This window comes from Schistosoma haematobium, chromosome ZW (genome assembly GCF_000699445.3).
Source record: "Schistosoma haematobium chromosome ZW, whole genome shotgun sequence".
In the NCBI taxonomy this organism is placed as follows: domain Eukaryota; kingdom Metazoa; phylum Platyhelminthes; class Trematoda; order Strigeidida; family Schistosomatidae; genus Schistosoma; species Schistosoma haematobium.
This window is the reverse complement of record NC_067195.1, coordinates 35,363,479-35,385,609: the sequence shown is the minus strand read 5'-3', so window position 1 is coordinate 35,385,609 and position 22,131 is coordinate 35,363,479. Positions and strand designations below refer to the sequence as shown.

Sequence of the window (22,131 nt, the reverse complement as noted above, 5' to 3'; positions counted from 1 at the left end):
TTTAAAAGTCTTTGATTACTTCATTTATGGTTGGGGCAGAAGACAATTTAATTGCTTATTAAATATGAGTATGTGCATAGCGGAAATAAAATCAATAACTAGGTAGTATAAAGTAAATTTTACGTGGGTCGAAAACATTATGAAATTTCATACACTTCAAAAGTGAATTCTGAGAAGTTTTAAGATGAACTAAGTTCTACAAGTATTTGCAAGATTTTGAGTGAAATTTTAATAAAATGCGTAGTTTGGGGAAAATGTATTTACAGTAAGTGTGCAAACATAACGATAGTTAGATGAAAGACTGTTTAGAGAGTTGAAAAGTAAAGTTTATTGAGTTAATGTCCAACTGATACAACCACAATTTCATCTTCTGTAGTTAGATGAATGCGCCAATCGGAAGGTTTTAATGTGCAACCATTAGAGTCATGTAACATATGCAACAGACGGTTTTGTTCTTCAGTAAGATTATCTCTGAAAATTAAGAAACAAAATCGAATGACTGTCTATATTCACTGCGAAATGGCTTTGTATGTTCATCTTTAAAATAAAAAGCTAACGGGGAAAAAATATTGGCAAAATCTAAAAGTCTTTAAAGCTAATCCAGAAAACTGTTTCTAAAATACTAACCATAAGAAATGCGGTATACTGTACATGAATATGCTTTTCGTTCTCAAGTTAAAAGTTTACACTTGCGTAAATACTAAGTTTTACTGAAATAAAGCGGTACTACTAATCTACATAGTGCATAGAAATATTTCTGAGTGTATAAAATATCCGACTCTAACAGAACATTCTGAGAAGCTAAATGGAATGAACATTTAAGCATTATAAACATTAAATAACAAAGTCACAAAAAGAATAAAGCGGTTTAGTGGAAGAGAGACAAAAACCTGCTTCCGTATTACAATCAACATGTGACAGATTTAACTGTGATTTCTATTTCAGGTGTTAAGAAACTACTTCATCCAAATACGAAGAATTGACATCCCTAATTCATTAGAACATTGGCTTTATAAGATATGCTGCTTTAGTTAAATCAGGCCTAACGAAATAGAAAAATTGTCCGACATTGTCAACACATATACACAATGATTTATTTATATATTTAAACCATTGGGAAATAATTGGGGTTGCAATAGGATTTCTAAGATGACTCTTCATGTTTTTCTTAAATAATGTAATTAGTAATGAATATGTATATAAGAAACAACCATTTAGCTTGAATTTAAACGTTAAAATTACAACGTACCAAGTCTAATGCTCCCTATTTTCCTTTAAAAGATCGATAATTAATTTCTACGTATTTCAACTTACTGTGCGAAAAGAGGCGTACCGCAGCTTTGCGTTTCAGTATCAACCTCGTATAAGTAATTTACAAACGCAGGAAGTATGACTTCTTCATTACAAGTGGTTGTGATGTTTTGACCGAGTATTCGGAATATCACGAGTCAGTAATAATTAATGTAAAGCCCGGCACAAACGTGGATTACCTCATATTACCATAGCGCATTAACATGAGTCAGTGAATAACAAACGAATCGAGAAAATGAAGGAGCGAAGAAAAGCCGGAAACTGAAACTACGATTCAAAAAGGTATAGCTCAAGAAATATAGGACATGAAGGACTGAGCAGAATAAGATAAAGTCCGAATGAATTTGCAGTATTGTAAACGATTCTAAACAGTCACCTAACTTCTCTAACAATAGTTGCAGTTTCCGTACGGTAACCACCTATGAAGCCTGGATCAGTCCTAGTTTATTAGGCGAGTCCTAGTTAACCGTCAGATTATTAAGGCCAATATTCTAGACACTATATTAATCAAACTGATTCCTCTATGATTATCACAAGAAGATTTGTACTTCCTTATACAGTGAACAATGATTAGCGATCGAGACCATTTAGATAGGATTACGTCCAGTTCCCAGGCTCTGGCTAAAATCACAGCCAACTTCTAAAGTTGAACTACTATACCTAATGATCTCCGGGATTAACTCATTAGGACCTCCTGCTTCCCCCTTTTCAAGCTTTACAAGGCCTTTTCAACACTGCTATAAGAAATCAAAGGGCGAGCTTAAAACAATTGGGATTTTTTAGCCAGTTATTATCCATCAGTATGGTCTAGAACAGAGCAAAATGACATCACAAAGTGTAAACAGGCTTCACCGGATTAAATAGCTAATTCTTTGGGTTGGGATTTAGGAATATGGTTTATTTGAGGTGATAAGTACATGAAAATAATTGACCAGTTGATAAGTCTACTACTATAATCTTGCAGTGAACAATCTTAATTTTTCCTTATAATTTCCAACCTTTTGAGCACTACATTTTTATTTTTGCTGATGGTTTTACGTGATGTATGGATCTCATTCAAAAACTTAAACGACATTTTCTTGATTTATGCTGGCCTACCTTTTCACTCTGAACTCTTTTTTTTCACAAGATTGCTGTAAAATATAACCGAATTGGAATAAACACAGAATGTGTTACGTACTCTACTGTAGCCCAATTAATGTTTTTATCTGACATACTTAGCAGCTAGATAATAACAGACATAGAGATAACATGTTTAAGGTACACTTCCTTTCTTATGAAGTATGAGATTTCTTTAAAAGGACAACGTGAAATGTAATTTTCGGCATTCCTACCACATTCCTGGAAACATGAGCAACATAATTTAAGAGAAATTTAACTTAGTAAAAAAACTGAGTTCTGTTTTGCGTGTATGACCTAGGTTAATGAAATAATTGCAGAGAAACTATATTTTTTTAATCAAGCGCTTATCATGTACACCTACATTACCTTGCATCACGTTTACGTTGACGAGCTTTAACCAGACGCTTATTTAGTGCCTGCCTTTGTAAGCGAAGGTCAGCCAGACGTTCTGCTAATTCATCACGAGCAGCAACCTTAGAACGGCGACATCGTTCGGCTGCTTGACGGTTAGTAGCTCGTCTACGTGCATCCGACATAGCTGTTAGCTGAATGTAGAAAAGAAACAAGTGAACGTTAGATTAGGAAAATACGTATATGTTCCAGAATTCATGGGAGTACACCTGTTAAATCTGAGAGTCCGGAATACTATTTGCTTTTTAAAATAGAATATTAATTTTTATTTATTTTAACACATAGCTATTGGTACATGGAGGCACCAAATACATATGCGCCACACAAATCTCATTTGATAGGTGTGAGAGCTGTGATACTGCCCTGGTGCCCAAACCGAAGAATATCCCCATAGACTGTAAACAAATACTAAAGATAAGGTTTATAACAATGGCAAAATACATTTTTTTCTAGAAATTTATCTACCTAATTTTAGAGCTCTGCAACTGTAGGCCTCAACATACACATAGGAAAAAGCAAGATCCTTAAATACGACACGGAGAAGACCAAAGCAGTCACATTTGATGAAGAAATTCTAGAAGAGGTGGAAACCTTCACGTACCTGGTCAGCATCATCGATGAACAAGGAGAACCGGATGCAGACGCAAAAACAAGGACAGCATTTCTACAGTTGAATAGTATATGGAACTCAAAATAACTGTCAACCAATATCAGTCAGAATCTTCAATACGAACGTTAAGATAGTTCTACTGCACGGAACTGAGACATGGAGAACTACCACAATCATCATCAAAAAGGTACAGGTATTTATAAACAATTTTCTACGCAAGATAATCAATGCCAGTCGGCCGGAAACCATCAGCAACAGCCTACTGTGGGAGAGAATAAACTAGGTTCCGGCTGAGGAAATTAGGAAAAGACACTGTAAGTTAAAATTACCAAACTGCATCACGAGGCAAGCGCCAACTCGGAATCTTGAAGGGGACCGGAAGCAGACATGAGAAAGATGAATAGCAACTAGGAAGGATTGTCCAGGACGGAGTTAAATGGAGGATGCTGGTGAGCGGCCTATGCTCCTTGACGAGGGGTAACAGGCGTAAGTAATTTTAGAGTTCGGGTTTTGGGGGATAGAGAAGTTGGAAATAATAGGTGACAGAGTTCAAAATCACTTATAAATATAACTAAACTTAACCTTTATAAAGTCATACATGCTTGTTTTCTCAGTTTCTCTGATTCTCATGATATGGTTTTCATCTACGTAATTGAACATTACGTCAGTGACGGAAGAAAATCAGTTTTACGTAGTTGATACATTATTTTCCACCAATAAATTGATAGCAGTTTCAACAATTAATCTAATACGTAAGGTAACTTACCTGTTCCTCTGTTAAACCACGAGTGGCTCTCAGATGGCGAAACTCTTCATTTGTCGAATATACGACATCTTCATATGAAAATGGGACTCCAGCAACCTCAAGTACATCAATATCGCGAATATAACGGTCAGATCGCTTGCTGACTGCTGAATTGGAACATGTTGAAGACGAACTTTTTTCGTAGACATTGTCTTTAGAATTAGAATAGCTGGACGAGTTTTGATGATAAAGAATTGGTGAGATAATTTGTGATTCTGTGTCTAAAGACTTATCAATGGGTTCTGAGTAGATTCTTTTGTGTTCTAATCTTGAAAGTTTACTATTATCTAGTGGCCAATTACCAGACGTGTGAACAACGCTATTTGTGTCGACTAACTTCAAACTTCTTGAATTCTGGAGATTATTGTAGTGAATGAAATATTCCTGATCAAACTTATAGTCAAGTTCTGAATCAGAGCTTGAACTACACTGTACAATATTAATTAACTCCTTGTTATCATCGAGCGACCCGCGACGATCATCTAAACTGCTTGAACTTTCACTCCTTAATTGAGGATCTGTTTTTCGATGCAAATAGTTCACCGACTGTGTCATGACATCTGAAACCCATGAATTATTGTCTGATAACGGCACAGTAAAAGTGTTTCCTGAAGGTTTTAAGACCTAAATATAATTGAGGGGATTTCAAGTAAATATTTTTGCACGAACCAAAAAACATTAAAGTCATGTGTGGTGGGTTTCAAGAGGTACAAGTACAACTTGTTTGCAAAATATGTGTGCATAATATCTGCATATGATCACTTTAAAACTTAACGAACAATGGAAAAATAATATACATGACGTTAAATCTACATTCGTTTAGTCCAGATAATTATTTAGTAACGGTGCCTATTTATAACCAAGTTTCAGAATTAGTTGACAACCGCATAAACTTGACATAATTTACCTGAAATTGTTGAATACTGATTACTAGTTTGATCTCGTATTTTTTTGTTGACTAAGTTTGCTACCGGGCTAAGAAATCTTGCAGTGCACATAAAATTCTGACAGTATTCAATGGTAAGTAGATCGTTAATGCAACACACAACTACAATAAAGCACGCAATTAACTTTGAAATCTATAAAATAGAAATCTTAACTCAGTAAGGGTGCAATTTAAATGAAAAAAGTATACGCATACACAATCCACTAACTATTTTTGATTTAATTTTCCAATGTACATTATTCATATGCTATTTTTATTGATTCTTTAAATGAATGTGAACAAGCATGAAAGAGTACATATGTACTACTAACTGACCTGATGATGAATATTTGTATTTTCACTATAACCTGAACAGTTTCTTGAACATACAGTAGAATGAGAAAGTAAATCAACTTTTGTCTCTTGAACAGAAACTTCCTCACTGTTAACTGACTCGACTGAGGAAACTTTATGACCGGACGCTGTTGGTAAACTGGAAGTCGCTTTTTCTTCATCTGAATCTAGATTGAGAGACAGCAAGGAGATAGACTGAGCATCAACTGAATCTCGGTTGTTTTGTTCAACCCATGAGTCCGTAGGGGAAATAGGCGGAAACCCCGTAGCAAACGTTGGTGAAGGACTGGGGAAACCGTTGACCGATATATCCGGATCGGCAACCACTTCAACTTCACAAGTATCAACAAATGACGAAGTCCCAGCTTTACAGTGAACTAGTGAATTCTAAAATACTAGATTTGGAAAAACGTAACTCACCGTTTTTGTAGATGCTCCAGGGTATACTGATCTGAAAAGTGACAATGGGAGATGGTTAGTCTGGAAAATAAAATGTGCTTCCTCCACGGAAAGTTCTAGGTCCATTTTATGTAAGGCTGTGATAAAGTCCTGTTTCTCAAAGTAAGTAGAAGAAATCGCATGAACCTGGGTCGATAATATCCCGTCTCGATCCGCTGGGATTGTTGATGCTTCCTTAGATGGATACTGTAAATTAGAAAAAGTCATAGTGTTTGAAACAAGTAAATGAATAAAGATGTTAGTCTGTTGACAGAATTAAAATCGGAGAAAAACTCATTTAATGCTTAAACTAAGAATTGATTCCAACTTCAGACCAACAGTTGGTGTCACATTGAACACCCGTTATGGACAGAAAATTTTTTCATCTGATATAGAGCTCGACTCATGGATGAAGACCTCATCTGCGATTGTTTTTCTCATTTAACTAGTTCTACTTTAATTCAGGTATTCCTAATAAAATGTGGATTCGAAATATTACCTCACCCTTTTTCAACGCGGTCGCAACATTTCTACTCTCATAAATTCATCCTCTACAAACTAAGGTTAAAAGGTGAGTGAAAGTCTTCTTCCATTTCCATTTCCATAGCTTCATGACTAGCCTTTCTGATCAATTCGCAAGTAAACCATTTACTCATCTGAGTCACCTTACTGGATCTGTTTCTCTTGACCTTGTTTAATATTTCACCATACCACTCTCCCACCACCTTTATTCTATCAGCCATGTTAATCATACACAAAAGATATATAAAATCAGTACACTAACATTGCGTTCTTTGATTCCTCGTTGTCGGATACATATCTTTATTAACGCTGACAACTCATCAACTTAACACTATACGTTGATCAATGGCCTATCAAAACACATACAATCTAACTCATCACTTGGTCTTTTCCGCAAAAATGCCCGTACAAACGTGAGCAAACTCAACTACTCACACTCGGCACGCATTATTTGCGACCTATCACCTGTCCTTATAACAGAGACGGTGCTCTACTAACATTATAGACGAATCTAGTTCATTTGAAGGATATCAACCATTTAGAAATAGTAGTACATTTATTTGAGGTGGTTACATCTGTTATTTGGAAAACATCTTTTTGATGATGAATTTATGCTTACTGGGTTACCATCTGTTGACAAACCATGTCCTAAACTGTCACCGGGCTATCTATGCGCATCCCCTAATTCAAATAAACAGCTTCTCAAATTCTCTATGTCTCCGAACGTATCTCCTCGCTCTCATTTACTTGGAGGATATTACGTGACAACAATGTCCCTATAAGTCCCCGCTAAGTATAAAAAACTAGCAAAAACAATTGAATCCTACGGACGGATACAGAATGTTTTATTCCCCAAGTCGAACAAAAACGCCGTAGACCTCATATTTACATACGGTATCCTTCCGAGTACCATTCATTTTAGCTACCTGTTTACACGTGGCTATCACAGTGTTTCTCTCTTAGACATATTTCTGCATAATCCGAGTAAGCATAACCCGTCCGTCTCTTGATGTGGAAAATTCAGGAGGAAGACCTGAATCTACTGTTTAGAACTAACTGAGAAGCCTTCTTTTAAGATGATGAATCGATCTCAATCCTAGTTACACCGTACACAAATCTCGAATATCTTTTTGACCAAATTTTCCAATGACACCTTTCCAAACCTACACATAAACCATTCATAAGTAGTTAAATAAGAAACAAACTCTTTTCCCTCAACTCAGTTTCATAAACTTGGTGACTTCAGTCTTAGTAACCATACATACACCATGTTCTCAAAAACAATTGTGCTAACGAAAGAGAAATCCAATGCTTTGGCGAATATCAGTAATACAGCGACCAAGAGCATATTCAAAGCGCAGAAACTCTGTTGTCCTTAAGAAAAATGAATGAAGGATGCAAACTATAACATCCCCTCTATGCCAAATAACGGAGTCAAATATGATGACCGACAAGTCATTTGTGAACTACTAAGTGGCTGGTTCTCCACCGATGTGAGTACATCTCATATCCCTGATACAGATGCTAACTACTTTGCAACAAACTCTCAGTAATACAAACTTCAGTCTTAGCAGTATCACTGATTCCACCAAAACTTTCAAATTTAGTAGAAGCTCAGTCACCAATGGTATCGCATCTCTTTTCTTCAGGAAGTTAGTCAGTCAGTAACAACGTAGAACTTCGTACGTACGTACATCAGTTCGAGTTGCCACACCACATTAGCACAGAGATGCAGTTGTCGATTCAAATCCCATAGTGGTAGACGTAATAAGAGTATAAGCAGTAATCGGGAAGATTAGGGTTTGGAGATGTTATTTAAAGAGTATAATCCAGTGAAATAAATTTGGAAAGAGGAAAAAAGGGACATGAAGAATTCAGAAGATTAGAATTTGAGAGAACACAAAAAGTGGATGCACCTGCGCCATTGCAAACGATTTTGAGCCATGTCATTCAGGGTCTCTAACCATCGGTTGCTATCATCTCGCGGTCCGTAACCAGGTAGTCTACACCTACCAACATGACTCAGTCCACTTGTCAGCGACTTCATGGACTTGTGCCATGTTTTGGTTTGGCCGCCCCTAGCTTTCTTCCAACCTACTCCTATACCACTGAACATAGCACGTCGAGGCAGTCGGTCGTTGGGCATACGTAACACGTGTTCCAGCCATCTCAACTGATGAAGTTTCACTAATTCATCAATTGATTTGCCATCCTTAGCTAGTACCCGTTTCCTAACAACTGCTTACTTGTCCGGTGGTCCCAGGATATACGAGCAATGCTTCGAAGACACAATCAGTGATTGAGACCAGACAGATGGGACTAAGTCCAGTTCCCGAATTCTACGTAAGACCTCAGTCAATCTCACTGCTAAAATTGGACCGCCATCCTTAAAAATCTCAGGGGTAAACCTGTCAGGGCCTGCTTCTCTCCCACGCTTCAAATTTCCTATGGCTTTTTCAACTTCGTAAAAAGTCGGAGGACTTATATTAACTTGCCATTCAGGTCGACTGGAGATCGTGGGAAACCGAAGTGTGGCTGAAGGCCAGTAGAACTGATCCCTAAAGTTTTCTGCCCATCGATCCAATCTCCTGGATTGAGAATGAATAATATTTCCATCTTTTTCCGATACACGAAGCATGAAACGAGTTGGTTTGTTACTTTAACATGGTGAGGTCAAATGAATGACGCTACTCGGATCCTGTATGCGCGTTTCGGAGACGCAGCACACATCGATGGCGCGAGATTCTAAAGTCCTAGCTAAGGAAGTCTGCTGTCCTATTTGGCAAAGTGTTCGGACGTTAAAAGCTCCTACATGTAGTTTAGAGCGTGGTTTCAGGAGACCAGGGATGGCGTTCCACGTACTCGAATCGTTTGCCCTAACGGTGCGAGGTGATAAAGGGACGTGAGAAGGGTTAGTCACGGAGATAAGAAATTTATTTGGAGGTGTAGGAAGGATTTGAATGTGACCAACTTGGCTTTGTGAGTTGTTACGGGTATGAGAGCTGATATCACTTGAGGAACCTGAAAAAGAAGTCGGATTAGTGTTGGTCTTAACGACCTGGGAGCGTGATCGCAGAGCCCAAGGGACAACTGCTTGAGGCCGGTCGCGCACGGCCTTTCTGTGGAAGGTTTTTGACGTGTTAGCTCCGTTCTTCAAAGGGACTTACCGCCGGAGACGGAAATCCGTGAGGTAAGGTGAGGTGTGACATTTTTAGGGTCAACCTTTTTCTAACCCCTACCTTCATTGTGAGAAGGCAGCATCGCTGCAGATGCTGGTTGTCCGAGGGAAACACCTTACTGCTGTCACACTCCTCTACAGTCAGCAGTACGACTTCGCCCTCAGACCTTGAGTTGCTGCTTTTAGTCTTACCGTCCTCCAACCGACCTGTCTGGCATGGTAGAACCTACAGGAACATATGTTCCAGCCAATATAGTTCGGTTGGGTCATCAGTCAGTCAGCCAGTAACAACGTAGAACTTCGTACGTACGTACATCAGTTCGAGTTGCCACACCACATTAGCACAGAGATGCAGTTGTCGATTCAAATCCCATAGTGGTAGACGTAATAAGAGTATAAGCAGTAATCGGGAAGATTAGGGTTTGGAGATGTTATTTAAAGAGTATAATCCAGTGAAATAAATTTGGAAAGAGGAAAAAAGGGACATGAAGAATTCAGAAGATTAGAATTTGAGAGAACACAAAAAGTGGATGCACCTGCGCCATTGCAAACGATTTTGAGCCATGTCATTCAGGGTCTCTAACCATCGGTTGCTATCATCTCGCGGTCCGTAACCAGGTAGTCTACACCTACCAACATGACTCAGTCCACTTGTCAGCGACTTCATGGACTTGTGCCATGTTTTGGTTTGGCCGCCCCTAGCTTTCTTCCAACCTACTCCTATACCACTGAACATAGCACGTCGAGGCAGTCGGTCGTTGGGCATACGTAACACATGTTCCAGCCATCTCAACTGATGAAGTTTCACTAATTCATCAATTGATTTGCCATCCTTAGCTAGTACCCGTTTCCTAACAACTGCTTACTTGTCCGGTGGTCCCAGGATATACGAGCAATGCTTCGAAGACACAATCAGTGATTGAGACCAGACAGATGGGACTAAGTCCAGTTCCCGAATTCTACGTAAGACCTCAGTCAATCTCACTGCTAAAATTGGACCGCCATCCTTAAAAATCTCAGGGGTAAACCTGTCAGGGCCTGCTTCTCTCCCACGCTTCAAATTTCCTATGGCTTTTTCAACTTCGTAAAAAGTCGGAGGACTTATATTAACTTGCCATTCAGGTCGACTGGAGATCGTGGGAAACCGAAGTGTGGCTGAAGGCCAGTAGAACTGATCCCTAAAGTTTTCTGCCCATCGATCCAATCTCCTGGATTGAGAATGAATAATATTTCCATCTTTTTCCGATACACGAAGCATGAAACGAGTTGGTTTGTTACTTTAACATGGTGAGGTCAAATGAATGACGCTACTCGGATCCTGTATGCGCGTTTCGGAGACGCAGCACACATCGATGGCGCGAGATTCTAAAGTCCTAGCTAAGGAAGTCTGCTGTCCTATTTGGCAAAGTGTTCGGACGTTAAAAGCTCCTACATGTAGTTTAGAGCGTGGTTTCAGGAGACCAGGGATGGCGTTCCACGTACTCGAATCGTTTGCCCTAACGGTGCGAGGTGATAAAGGGACGTGAGAAGGGTTAGTCACGGAGATAAGAAATTTATTTGGAGGTGTAGGAAGGATTTGAATGTGACCAACTTGGCTTTGTGAGTTGTTACGGGTATGAGAGCTGATATCACTTGAGGAACCTGAAAAAGAAGTCGGATTAGTGTTGGTCTTAACGACCTGGGAGCGTGATCGCAGAGCCCAAGGGACAACTGCTTGAGGCCGGTCGCGCACGGCCTTTCTGTGGAAGGTTTTTGACGTGTTAGCTCCGTTCTTCAAAGGGACTTACCGCCGGAGACGGAAATCCGTGAGGTAAGGTGAGGTGTGACATTTTTAGGGTCAACCTTTTTCTAACCCCTACCTTCATTGTGAGAAGGCAGCATCGCTGCAGATGCTGGTTGTCCGAGGGAAACACCTTACTGCTGTCACACTCCTCTACAGTCAGCAGTACGACTTCGCCCTCAGACCTTGAGTTGCTGCTTTTAGTCTTACCGTCCTCCAACCGACCTGTCTGGCATGGTAGAACCTACAGGAACATATGTTCCAGCCAATATAGTTCGGTTGGGTCATCAGTCAGTCAGCCAGTAACAACGTAGAACTTCGTACGTACGTACATCAGTTCGAGTTGCCACACCACATTAGCACAGAGATGCAGTTGTCGATTCAAATCCCATAGTGGTAGACGTAATAAGAGTATAAGCAGTAATCGGGAAGATTAGGGTTTGGAGATGTTATTTAAAGAGTATAATCCAGTGAAATAAATTTGGAAAGAGGAAAAAAGGGACATGAAGAATTCAGAAGATTAGAATTTGAGAGAACACAAAAAGTGGATGCACCTGCGCCATTGCAAACGATTTTGAGCCATGTCATTCAGGGTCTCTAACCATCGGTTGCTATCATCTCGCGGTCCGTAACCAGGTAGTCTACACCTACCAACATGACTCAGTCCACTTGTCAGCGACTTCATGGACTTGTGCCATGTTTTGGTTTGGCCGCCCCTAGCTTTCTTCCAACCTACTCCTATACCACTGAACATAGCACGTCGAGGCAGTCGGTCGTTGGGCATACGTAACACGTGTTCCAGCCATCTCAACTGATGAAGTTTCACTACTTCATCAATTGATTTGCCATCCTTACCTAGTACCCGTTTCCTAACAACTGTGTAACTTACTTGATGGTCCCATGATATACGAGCAATGTTTCGAAGACACCTTTGATTGAATACTAGTAGCCTACGAATATCCTCTACTCTTACCGGCCATGTTTCACTGCCATAAAGTAGGACGGGACGAACTGCTGCGCAGTAAACACGTCCTTTGGTTGATAGACGGATATTTCGCCTACGCCATAAATGACGCAAGTTGGCAAGAGCTAGTCGAGCCTTCTGTATCCGTTCTGAGATTTCGTCACACACCAGACCACAAGGGCTGATGAGACTTCCAAGATAAGTGAAGCGGTCGACACACTCAACTACTTCACTCCCTATCACTAGTTCGGGTGTCGATGTAACCCAATCCTGAAGCAACATTTTGCATTTCGAGGGAGAGAATCGCATCCCGAACATGCTTGCATTGTTGCTTAGAGTGGTCAGAAGACTCTGCATTTTGCCAGCGTCTTCACCAAATAAAACTATGTCATCTGCATATTCCAAGTCAACAAGTGAATCTCCTGGTAGAAGTTCAACCCCTGCAAATTTAGATGAGGAGAGTGTTATCTCTAAAAGTACGTCGACCACAAAGTTGAACAAGAATGGGGAGAGTGGACAGCCCTGACGAACACCACTTGAGGTAATCAATTCTGATGACAGTTTGCCATAAGCTCTCACTCTACCAGTTGTGTTCGAGTAGAGAGCCTGTATAAGGTTAATGTACTTCTTTGGTACTCCTTTCAGTGACAAACACTGCCATAGAACCTCACGATCAACAGAGTCGAATGCCGCCTTAAGGTCGAGAAATACTACCATTGTGGGGCGTCTGAATGTGTGTCTGTGTTCTAGAACCTGACGTAGTGTGAATATCTGGTCTATACAACCACGTCCAGGTCGAAAACCAGCCTGATTTTCTCTAGTCTGCTCTTCACGAGCTTTGATTAGGCGTCGAAGTATTATTGAAGCTAATATTTTAGATACTATATTAGTCAAACTGATTCCTCTATGATTGTCACAAGATAACTTTTTCCTTTCTTATAGACTGGCACAATCAGTGATTGAGACCAGTCAGATGGGATTACGTCCAGTTCCCAAATTCTACCTAAGACCTCGGTTAATCTCATTGCTAATACTGGACCACCATCCTTAAAAATCTCAGGAGTAGACCTGTCAGGGCCTGCTTCTCTCCCTCGCTTCAGATTTCCTATGGCTTTTTCAACTTCGTAAAGGGACGGAGGACCTACATTAACTTGCCATTCAGGTTGACTAGAGATCGTGGGAAACCGAAGTGTGGCTGAAGGCCAGTTGAACTGATCCCTAAAGTTTTCTGCCCATCGATCCAATCACCTGGATTGAGAATGAATAATATGTCCATCTTTCTCTGAGATTGTTTCGCTAACAGTCGGGTTCCTAATTCCGGTTTCCTTAACGAGTCTGAACAATTGTCTGCTATTACCTATTGTCGCTGCCTTTTCCATCTCTCTTGCTTTCGCTACCCACCACTGTTCGCGATCATTGCGTAGGCTTCTTGTCAGCTTGCGCTTAAGCTGACTCCGCTCTTCATTATGTTCAGAGCCAGGTGGAATGAGTTTCCGAGCATCTATCAGTGAGATAGATGCTGCTGAGATCCAGTGTTGCTCCCTAACCTTCTGGTTTACCTTACTAGCAGATATCACTGCTGTTTCCACAGCTTTTCGGATATCATTCCATGCTGCATCGGGGTGGGCATCACCTACATGGTTGCCTAACTGTTTTCCTAGTTGTTCCTGAAATATATTCCTAGCTTGATTATCATTAAGTAGGACCCTAAGAGGTTTCCTTGCAGCGTCTTTCCTACGTCCAGTAAGACGCAGACAGATACGCGCTCGTACTAGAGCATGACCTGAATCTAAGCATGTGCTCCAGAATGAGCGACAGTCTTCTATTGAGCCCCTCCATCGGTGGCTGATAGCGATGTGATCTATTTGGGTCCAACGTTGGGACGAATTAGGGGGTCTCTATGTTAAAAGATGTTTTTCCTTATGTTTAAAGTTAGTATTTGCAAGAAAGAGGCGGTTATCTGAGCATAGCTGCAACAGACGGTCGCCATTATCTGTTCTTTGAGCCACGACACCATAAGATCCACCTAGGTGTCTTTCCCTATCGCTTAGTTTACCTACTTGAGCATTAAAGTCACCGGCCACTATTACTACATCTGAGCGCCTAGCTTTTAGGAGGAGGTCGGAGAGCTTTCTGTAAAACTCATCTTTTACATCATCTGAGCTGCAGTCAGTGGGAGAATAGACAGAGACGACGAAGAGGCAACGACGAGTGTCCCTATCTTTCCGGATCCTTACTGTTCCGTTCAGTCGGACAGCGCACAAACGACTGTCTACTGGGATCCACTCTGAGAGCTAGTTCTGCCCTAGGACTCAATGCTATACCTACGCCGGCGAGGCCACGGGAAGCAGAATCAGGGCTTCCAGATACACGAAGCGTAAATCGAGTCGGTTCTTTATTTTGGTATGGTGAGGTCAAATGAATGACGCTACTCGGATCCTGTATGCGCGTTTCGGAGACGCAGCACACATCGATGGCGCGAGATTCTAAAGTCCTAGCTAAGGAAGTCTGCTGTCCTATTTGGCAAAGTGTTCGGACGTTAAAAGCTCCTACGTGTAGTTTAGAGCGTGGTTTCAGGAGACCAGGGATGGCGTTCCACGTACTCGAATCGTTTGCCCTAGCGGTGCGAGGTGATAAAGGGACGTGGGGAGGGTTAGTCGGGGAGATAAGAGAGGTATTAGAAGGTGTAGGAAAGATTTGAATGTGATCACCTTGGTCTCTTGTGTTGTCACGGGTATGAGGGCTGATATCACTTCCCGGCTGCCCACACCGTGGAAGGGTATTTCTTGAGGAACCTGAAAAGGAAATTGGATTAGCGTTGGTCTTGACGACCTGGGAGCGTGATCGCAGAGCCCAAGGGACAACTGCTTGAGGCCGGTCGCGCACGGCCTTTCTGTGGAAGGTTTTTGACGTGTTAGCTCCGTTCTTCAAAGGGACTTACCGCCGGAGACGGAAATCCGTGAGGTAAGGTGAGGTGTGACATTTTTAGGGTCAACCTTTTCTAACCCCTACCTTCATTGTGAGAAGGCAGCATCGCTGCAGATGCTGGTTGTCCGAGGGAAACACCTTACTGCTGTCACACTCCTCTACAGTCAGCAGTACGACTTCGCCCTCAGACCTTGAGTTGCTGCTTTTAGTCTTACCGTCCTCCAATCGACCTGTCTGGCATGGTAGAACCTGCAGGAACATATGTTCCAGCCAATATAGCTCGGTTGGGTCATCACGATAGGCAAGCCCGACCACCGCGTCAAGGTAGCAGCTTCGATCGGGTTAATGAAAATTAATGAATATCTGTAGCGTCTACTGAAAAGTCTACGCGATAATATTGAGCAGTGATGAGCAGAGGAAGCAGAAGCGATGGGTCATCACGATAGGCAAGCCCGATCACCGCGTCACGGTGGCAGCTATGGAAGGGATTTTTCAGGAAGCCGGATTCCGATATACCGATACTCTTTACTATTTCTTTATTAGCTGAAACATACCCAGAAACCTTAAAGGTAACTTATGTAGTCTCCGAACAATAGACCGAAATGAAAAATCTAGTACAGAACTGCAGATCAATAAATAATACCCATCATCTTGCGCACAACAGAAGTGATTAATCATCAAACATCTGGTCACCTACGAGGGGAACGTCTAATCGATCACTTATAACACGGCTTCCTTAGAAAAAGGTCATGTGCAACGTGTCTTATGACTCGCATTCGCGACCGAAAACAACTAGTAATCATACTGCACATCTATATTAATATGGACTTTGATATAGTACCTACCAACCCCTTAATCAATAAATTCAAGTTCATAGAAACTACTAATCCTCTACTGAGATGGATCTTTTCTAACGAACAGATTTCAAAGAAATAAAATCAAATCTGAAACACCCACATCTCAAAAAATAATCAGTGTTGTTGTCCAAAGTATTGTCTTGGGTTCATTGTTCGTCACAATTTGTATTAAAGTATATGCAGATGTTTCAACAAAGGTAAGGTCTACTCTACAGAGATACCTGGAAAGTTGTCTATAAGACTGACAGCGGTGAAGTGAGATGAACTACGTAAACAATCCGGAATGAAACTAGTGAAGTAGATGTAAACAATGAAGTTTAGAAGTCAACATGTAGAAATTCAGTTTGTTGTGAATGGGAGACACGCTAGTCAAAATATGGCTCACATTTAGTAACAACATAATCCCCAAACATGTGTCTACGAATGTCTTAGAAGTGTATCACTGGCATAGTCATGTCATCTTCGTACATGTTTACATTACTGTTGGAGTCGTACAAATTAAGTTTTATTCTCCATAACCTTTTTCAAAATGAATCCAGAACTATTTTACACAATACATATCTAAAACCCATCATTGAATACTGCTGGTTCTTATTTTTCGATATATGCCAATCTGAGAAGCTGAAGGTGCAAGGAATACAACGATATTTCGCCCGTAAAATTCCCAAAATCGATTCTCCTGACTATTCATCCCGATTTCACACTCTAGGACTTGAGCCTTTCACGGACAGCTCGGAAAACAAGTGGAATTTCTAGGTGACCATGACTTAAAGGTTAATGAAAATTAATGAATATATGTAGCGTCTACTGAAAAGTCTACGCGATAATATTGAGCAGAGGAAGCAGAAGCGATGGAAAAGGCGGCCGAGATAGGTAACAGTAGACAAATTTACATACCTATCATAAAAACAGGTAATAAAAATTTGAGACTATTTCTAAAAAAGATGGGGCAATAACCCACTTATAGCCAATGAAACTGGAACAATGGGCAAGACAATGAAGAATGGTTTGTGTTTTTTAGCTTCCTATCAGTTGCTCACTTTTACTAGACAACCCAAGGAGATATCAATATAGACATCCCGAGTCTTAAAAAAGCAGGAAAAGACATATCTACTCTAGAGTAAAGGAGAGTAGCAGTTCCTGATGAATTAATCCCGGAGATCATTAGGTATAGTAGTTCAACTTTAGAAGTTGGCTGTGATTTTAGCCAGAGCCTGGGAACTGGACGTAATCCTATCTAAATGGTCTCGATCGCTAATCATTGTTCACTGTATAAGGAAGTACAAGTCTTTTTGTGATAATTATAGAGGAATCAGTTTGATTAATATAGTGTCTAGAATATTGGCCTTAATAATCTGACGGTTAACTAGGACGCCTAGAAAACTAGACTGGTTTCAGAACTGAATGTAAGTATTTCGATCAGATATTCTCCCTTCATAGGCTTTTGGAACACAGACATACCTACCGACTCCGAACTGTAGTTATATTTCTAGACCTTAAGGCAGTGTTCGATTCAATAGATCAACAGGTTTTATGGTATTGTGTCATTGAAAAGTGTACCAAGGAAGTACACTAACCTTGTATACGCTCTCTACTCGAGCACTGTTAATCGAGTAAGAGCTTATGGAGAGCTATCGTCAGAATTGATAACTTCATGTGTTCTTCAGGGTTGTCTGGCCACCTCACTTTTATCTAACTTGTCATTGGACATTATTGGGAGAAAGCTAAGCGTGGTCAAACCAAGCCGTGGCATTTCTCGAAACTGACCGGTGAACTGAATTATATGTGAAGTAGACTGCCTGGTTGGGATCTGGATGACTGTCGCAATCAATGGTTGGAAACTTTGGTCGACGGAGCTCAGAATCGTTTGGAATAGTGCAGGTGCACAACTTTTGTCGGCCTTTCTAATGTTTTAACTTACCTCGTAAATTTGTTCGATTCTACTAACTTTCTTAAATCATCCCTTGTGTCTAATCTTTTTTCTCATCACTACCACTGTTACTACATCTACTCTAGGATTTGCTCCGATTATTTTATCTAGCCGTGTGACAACTTAGACTGGTGTATATATGTCGTGGGTTCTACATCGATCATGACTGACTGGTTGACCTCATTTACCTTATACCTCTAGTAGTCTGAATAACAGATTGAGAGAGCTATTGAATACTAGAGAGGCTGAAAACGCAATAGGTAACTTTGAGCGATGAGGACAAAAGACCTCACAGGTTAACCCCAAAAGTTAAGAATGGTTGACGAACTTCACTAAATCATAAGGTAGAAATTAGTTAATTGACCCAACCAATTAAACGCTCCATATATTAGACAGAACTTAATTTTATTAGTTTAACATCGACGGTTAATTGTCCTAGTTTGTGAGAAAGGGCATATAACCACAGAGGAAACAGTTTGTTCAATGTCATATTGGCTTCTGATGATTAGATGGAAATTAAGAACTAAAAACTGGGGGATATCAGGCTAGTTCCAAACCTAGATGTTGTTGAAGACCCTAGATGAGATAGTTCTAAACCGACCTAAAAATGTAATCAACTCTGAAGTCGGGACAGAAATAGGCTCAAAGTTGCAAGTTTTCTTTCTTATTACACTGTGCCCATGAGGGCCGCGTACTGAAGTGGAATGCTTGTCTTTTATATCTGGCATTATATTTACATGTATATCGTTACCCAGAATACAAATAAACACATCTTACGAGAAAATGGCGAGAAGTATGTGACATCTATATAATTTGACGTGGCGAACATTTGGATTTTTACGTCTTTGAAGGGAATTTACGGCTTGTATATAAGCTAGTGATACTGGTCTGTCTCCTAAAATGGATGTAGAGGTTCACGGGAGCATTCCCTAGCAAACCACTAAAATGCAGTTAACATCAATAAAACACAGAAATCAGGCATTTTCAAATTCGTCCTCAAACCCAGACAGAACTCCTTAAAGAAACATAAACACTAACCTAATATTGTGGGACTCCTCAGCAGTGCGCATCCACGACCTCGCCCCCTGCGAGATTCGAACCCAGGACCTGCTGGTTTTGCGCGCGAGGAGTACCACGATAGGACGAAACGGCCGTCCAGTGTTTTCAGGTTTTCCACGGTGGTCTAGCTTCAACTGACTCATGGTCTTAACCATTGAAATTACTATAATATCGACAAAACCCATCTGATACTGATCTAATAGTCAGTAAAACGGGTGACTATGCCAAATATCTAAACAGACTAGATTGTAGATCTACACTTTGGGAACAGAAGAGTAAGAACCTATGTGAGTGTGCTACTTTGAGTTTATTATTTTCTTGTGCGAATCAACTAACAGTCCGGATACCATTTCTCGTAGTAGTTGGTTCCCAAACTTTATTGCTCGATGGGAAAAACCCGCATACTACGAGGACTCCGCTTATGTATAAAAAACCGCTGACGGACTGGAAAAGTCTCAAACTAGTGTGCCTCACTGTGACGAATATTACGTAACATTGAACTATTCCAAATAATAGGTGCTAACAATTATATACGATGATGATAGTAATGTGACAGAGTTGCAATGGTTTTGCATTTATTAACACAACTAGTTAGATCAAAAAAACAGTGACCTCTTATTCAACTGAAATTAATGAGCAAACCAAAGAATACTTACCAGTTCATGGAAAAGGACAAACACAGAAATATTTATTTGTATTAAACTGTTTACACCAAAGTTGAGCCCCTTTTGTTTGTAGGGATCCACCAACTGGTTGAAAAACACAAGATCACATCCCCAGACGACATTTTTAACTTTAAAGTAACCGTCTGATAACAAAACGAAAAAAACCCTAGGATTGCCCATTGTTGCGCTCAGATTTGATTGACCTCCAGAGTGACTAATAGTTTATTACTATGTGACGAGCTGCCTTCAATTGTTTAATTTATCTACGTTTCCGTTTTGTTGTTAGTACAACGGCTTTTTCTCTTATAAGGGTAAGGTTACACATGATTACAATTGCCCTAATAAATTTAATGGTTACTTGGGGATTAGTACATTGTTAGCTTGAGTGGTTGAAATTTTCTCAGTTCAGATGAGTCACCAGAGTTACCAATTGTCAGGATAGGTTACTGGCGGTTGTTTGTAATTACAATTGTAGAATAGGAGTTAGAATATTGAAAATTGTTGGACAGAACTGAATAGTCTTAAGAGGTAAATAAGTCCCCAAAATAAAATGTCCTGTATGTCCTCGACATTTAATGCCGACCCGACTAATTACAATGGACACACTTAGCTGAAGGCGCTTGGTCATGCACCCACACCAGATCACGAGTGGGTACGCCGTGTCATGCATCTCTTGTAACCGTTAGCCAGCTTAAAGTGGACGCTTCCCAATATATCGACATTCTTTCAAATATGTCTTTAAGCCTCTTCACTTCTGTCATCTGATTTGATTGGGTTGACATGCCTTGATCATAAAAGTGTTGTCAAACTTCGAATACCTGTGGCATCTTTAGTGGTAAGACTGGCGTGATTTAATACACCGAATAGTAAAGTGTGAGTCTGTTCCCTTACGGAACATTATCTATCTTTTTTAATATCATTTTTATATATTGTGATATTTTTCTTCGCACAATGGTAAATTATATCTTCGTAATGACGGAACAGACTCCTAAGTTGTTTAGCATTAAGACACTTCTGACACTGCCATTCTCGCCTGATAATAAAGAAATCTGGTTCTATTATACTGACGACTTTCACGGGCACGGCGTGACAGCCACACACCATTACCGTCTAACTCCATTGGGCCTCCAATCATTCGAGACACATCATCTACGCTGGTGATTCGCAGGACCACTTCTTCCAAAACATAGAGCTGCAACATTGCTAAACAACAAAAATGATGCAGGAGGTCATTGGTCGACGGACCTTTGATAGCAGCCTGTTTTAACAGCTCTTCTTGTCAATTCTTCCTCAACAGGCGAAGGCAGTGCATGTGCCGTTCCAAAATAACCCTGTAGATGAATTGACTGCACCTGCTGACCGGACTCTGGAGATCATTAGAATCTCCCTAACGATGAGGTCTATTCCATCAAAGAAAAGCCTCAAACAACTAAAAACAACGTTACATACTACTGACACAGTCTAACTCGTCTCCTCGATATTCGTAATAATTTTAGACGATCCGAACTTTTCGGAAAAACTCGTAACCACAAACATCTGTCTGTAGAACATGAAAAACGGATAAACCTTACTGGTGCCGGTACCGAACTTTTCGTGGCACTGGGCTCCAACAGCACAACCTTTGAAGCCGATCATGCAATTAGTGAAAAGACCCATATTCAACAATTGACACGAAAAGAAGGTTAATTATGTAGGACGCGGAAACATTAATTCAATCCATCGGATGGCATCGCTCAGCCTTGCAGGCGTGCTCATTCTTGGGTCAATTATCTCTTTCTTTCATATCAAATATAGTGTTCTATCTCCCGTCTAAATGTGTTCTGCATCATATAATGGACGAGTCGGTGTAGATATTGATGTGATTTCCACGTAAGATCTTGTAGACTACGTAGTCATATGATGGTTAAACTACAATTTTAGGATTTGGTCTATTATTAGAGCAGTACTAATAATAAAGTGGATCATAACTCCACAAGCTTTAAGCCGTCCGGAAAGAAAAACTTTTCGGTAAACTTCACAGCCAGCATGTGTTAACTGCAACCGCAACTGGCGAACAAAGCCGTTTCTTACACATCACAAATGTGACTACGAAAGTTCGATAACTCATCGGCACTAGGGCAGAAGTAGGTATATTTCCAGCAAATTTAACTACCGACTGCGCGGACCTGTTTACCGCTCACATTCGTGAAATAATAAACTGATTACAACATATGGCGAGCGATATGTTCACATTAATGTGGGTTTACGCGAATTCATCCACTAGATTACTGTT

The 22,131-nt window shown here is 40.4% G+C and overlaps 1 protein-coding gene across 4 annotated transcripts; it reads right to left on the bottom strand.

Moving 5' to 3' along the window:
- Positions 1-15: 15 nt before the first annotated feature.
- Positions 16-20,449, bottom strand: NFE2L2_1 (Nuclear factor (Erythroid-derived 2)-like 2). Of its 4 annotated transcripts, XM_051211187.1 has the most exons (8): positions 20,218-20,449; positions 19,851-20,161; positions 6,124-6,183; positions 5,959-6,087; positions 5,521-5,925; positions 4,221-4,883; positions 2,800-2,978; positions 16-471 (listed from the first exon to the last, which is right to left on the bottom strand). In XM_051211187.1, the coding sequence occupies exons 2-8, from the start codon at positions 20,037-20,039 to the stop codon at positions 336-338; spliced, it is 1,761 nt and encodes a 586-aa protein (XP_051071226.1). In that variant the 5' UTR covers positions 20,040-20,161; positions 20,218-20,449; the 3' UTR covers positions 16-335. The 4 variants fall into 4 exon arrangements, with proteins under 4 accessions (XP_051071226.1, XP_051071227.1, XP_051071225.1 ...); XM_051211189.1 differs by lacking the exon at positions 20,218-20,449 and having other exon boundaries at positions 5,521-6,087; positions 19,851-20,071; XM_051211186.1 differs by having other exon boundaries at positions 16-6,183.
- Between the last annotated feature and the right edge of the window lie 1,682 nt (positions 20,450-22,131).

Coding starts and splice junctions, on each gene's coding strand:
- NFE2L2_1 (XM_051211187.1), bottom strand. CDS start 20,039: ATGGGCAATCCTAGGGTTTTTTTCGTTTTGTTATCAGACGGTTACTTT. Junction 2,979..4,220: donor GTGGTTTAACAGAGGAACAG/GTAAGTTACCTT, acceptor TTCTACATTCAG/CTAACAGCTATGTCGGATGC. Junction 472..2,799: donor CAACGTAAACGTGATGCAAG/GTAATGTAGGTG, acceptor CTTAATTTTCAG/AGATAATCTTACTGAAGAAC.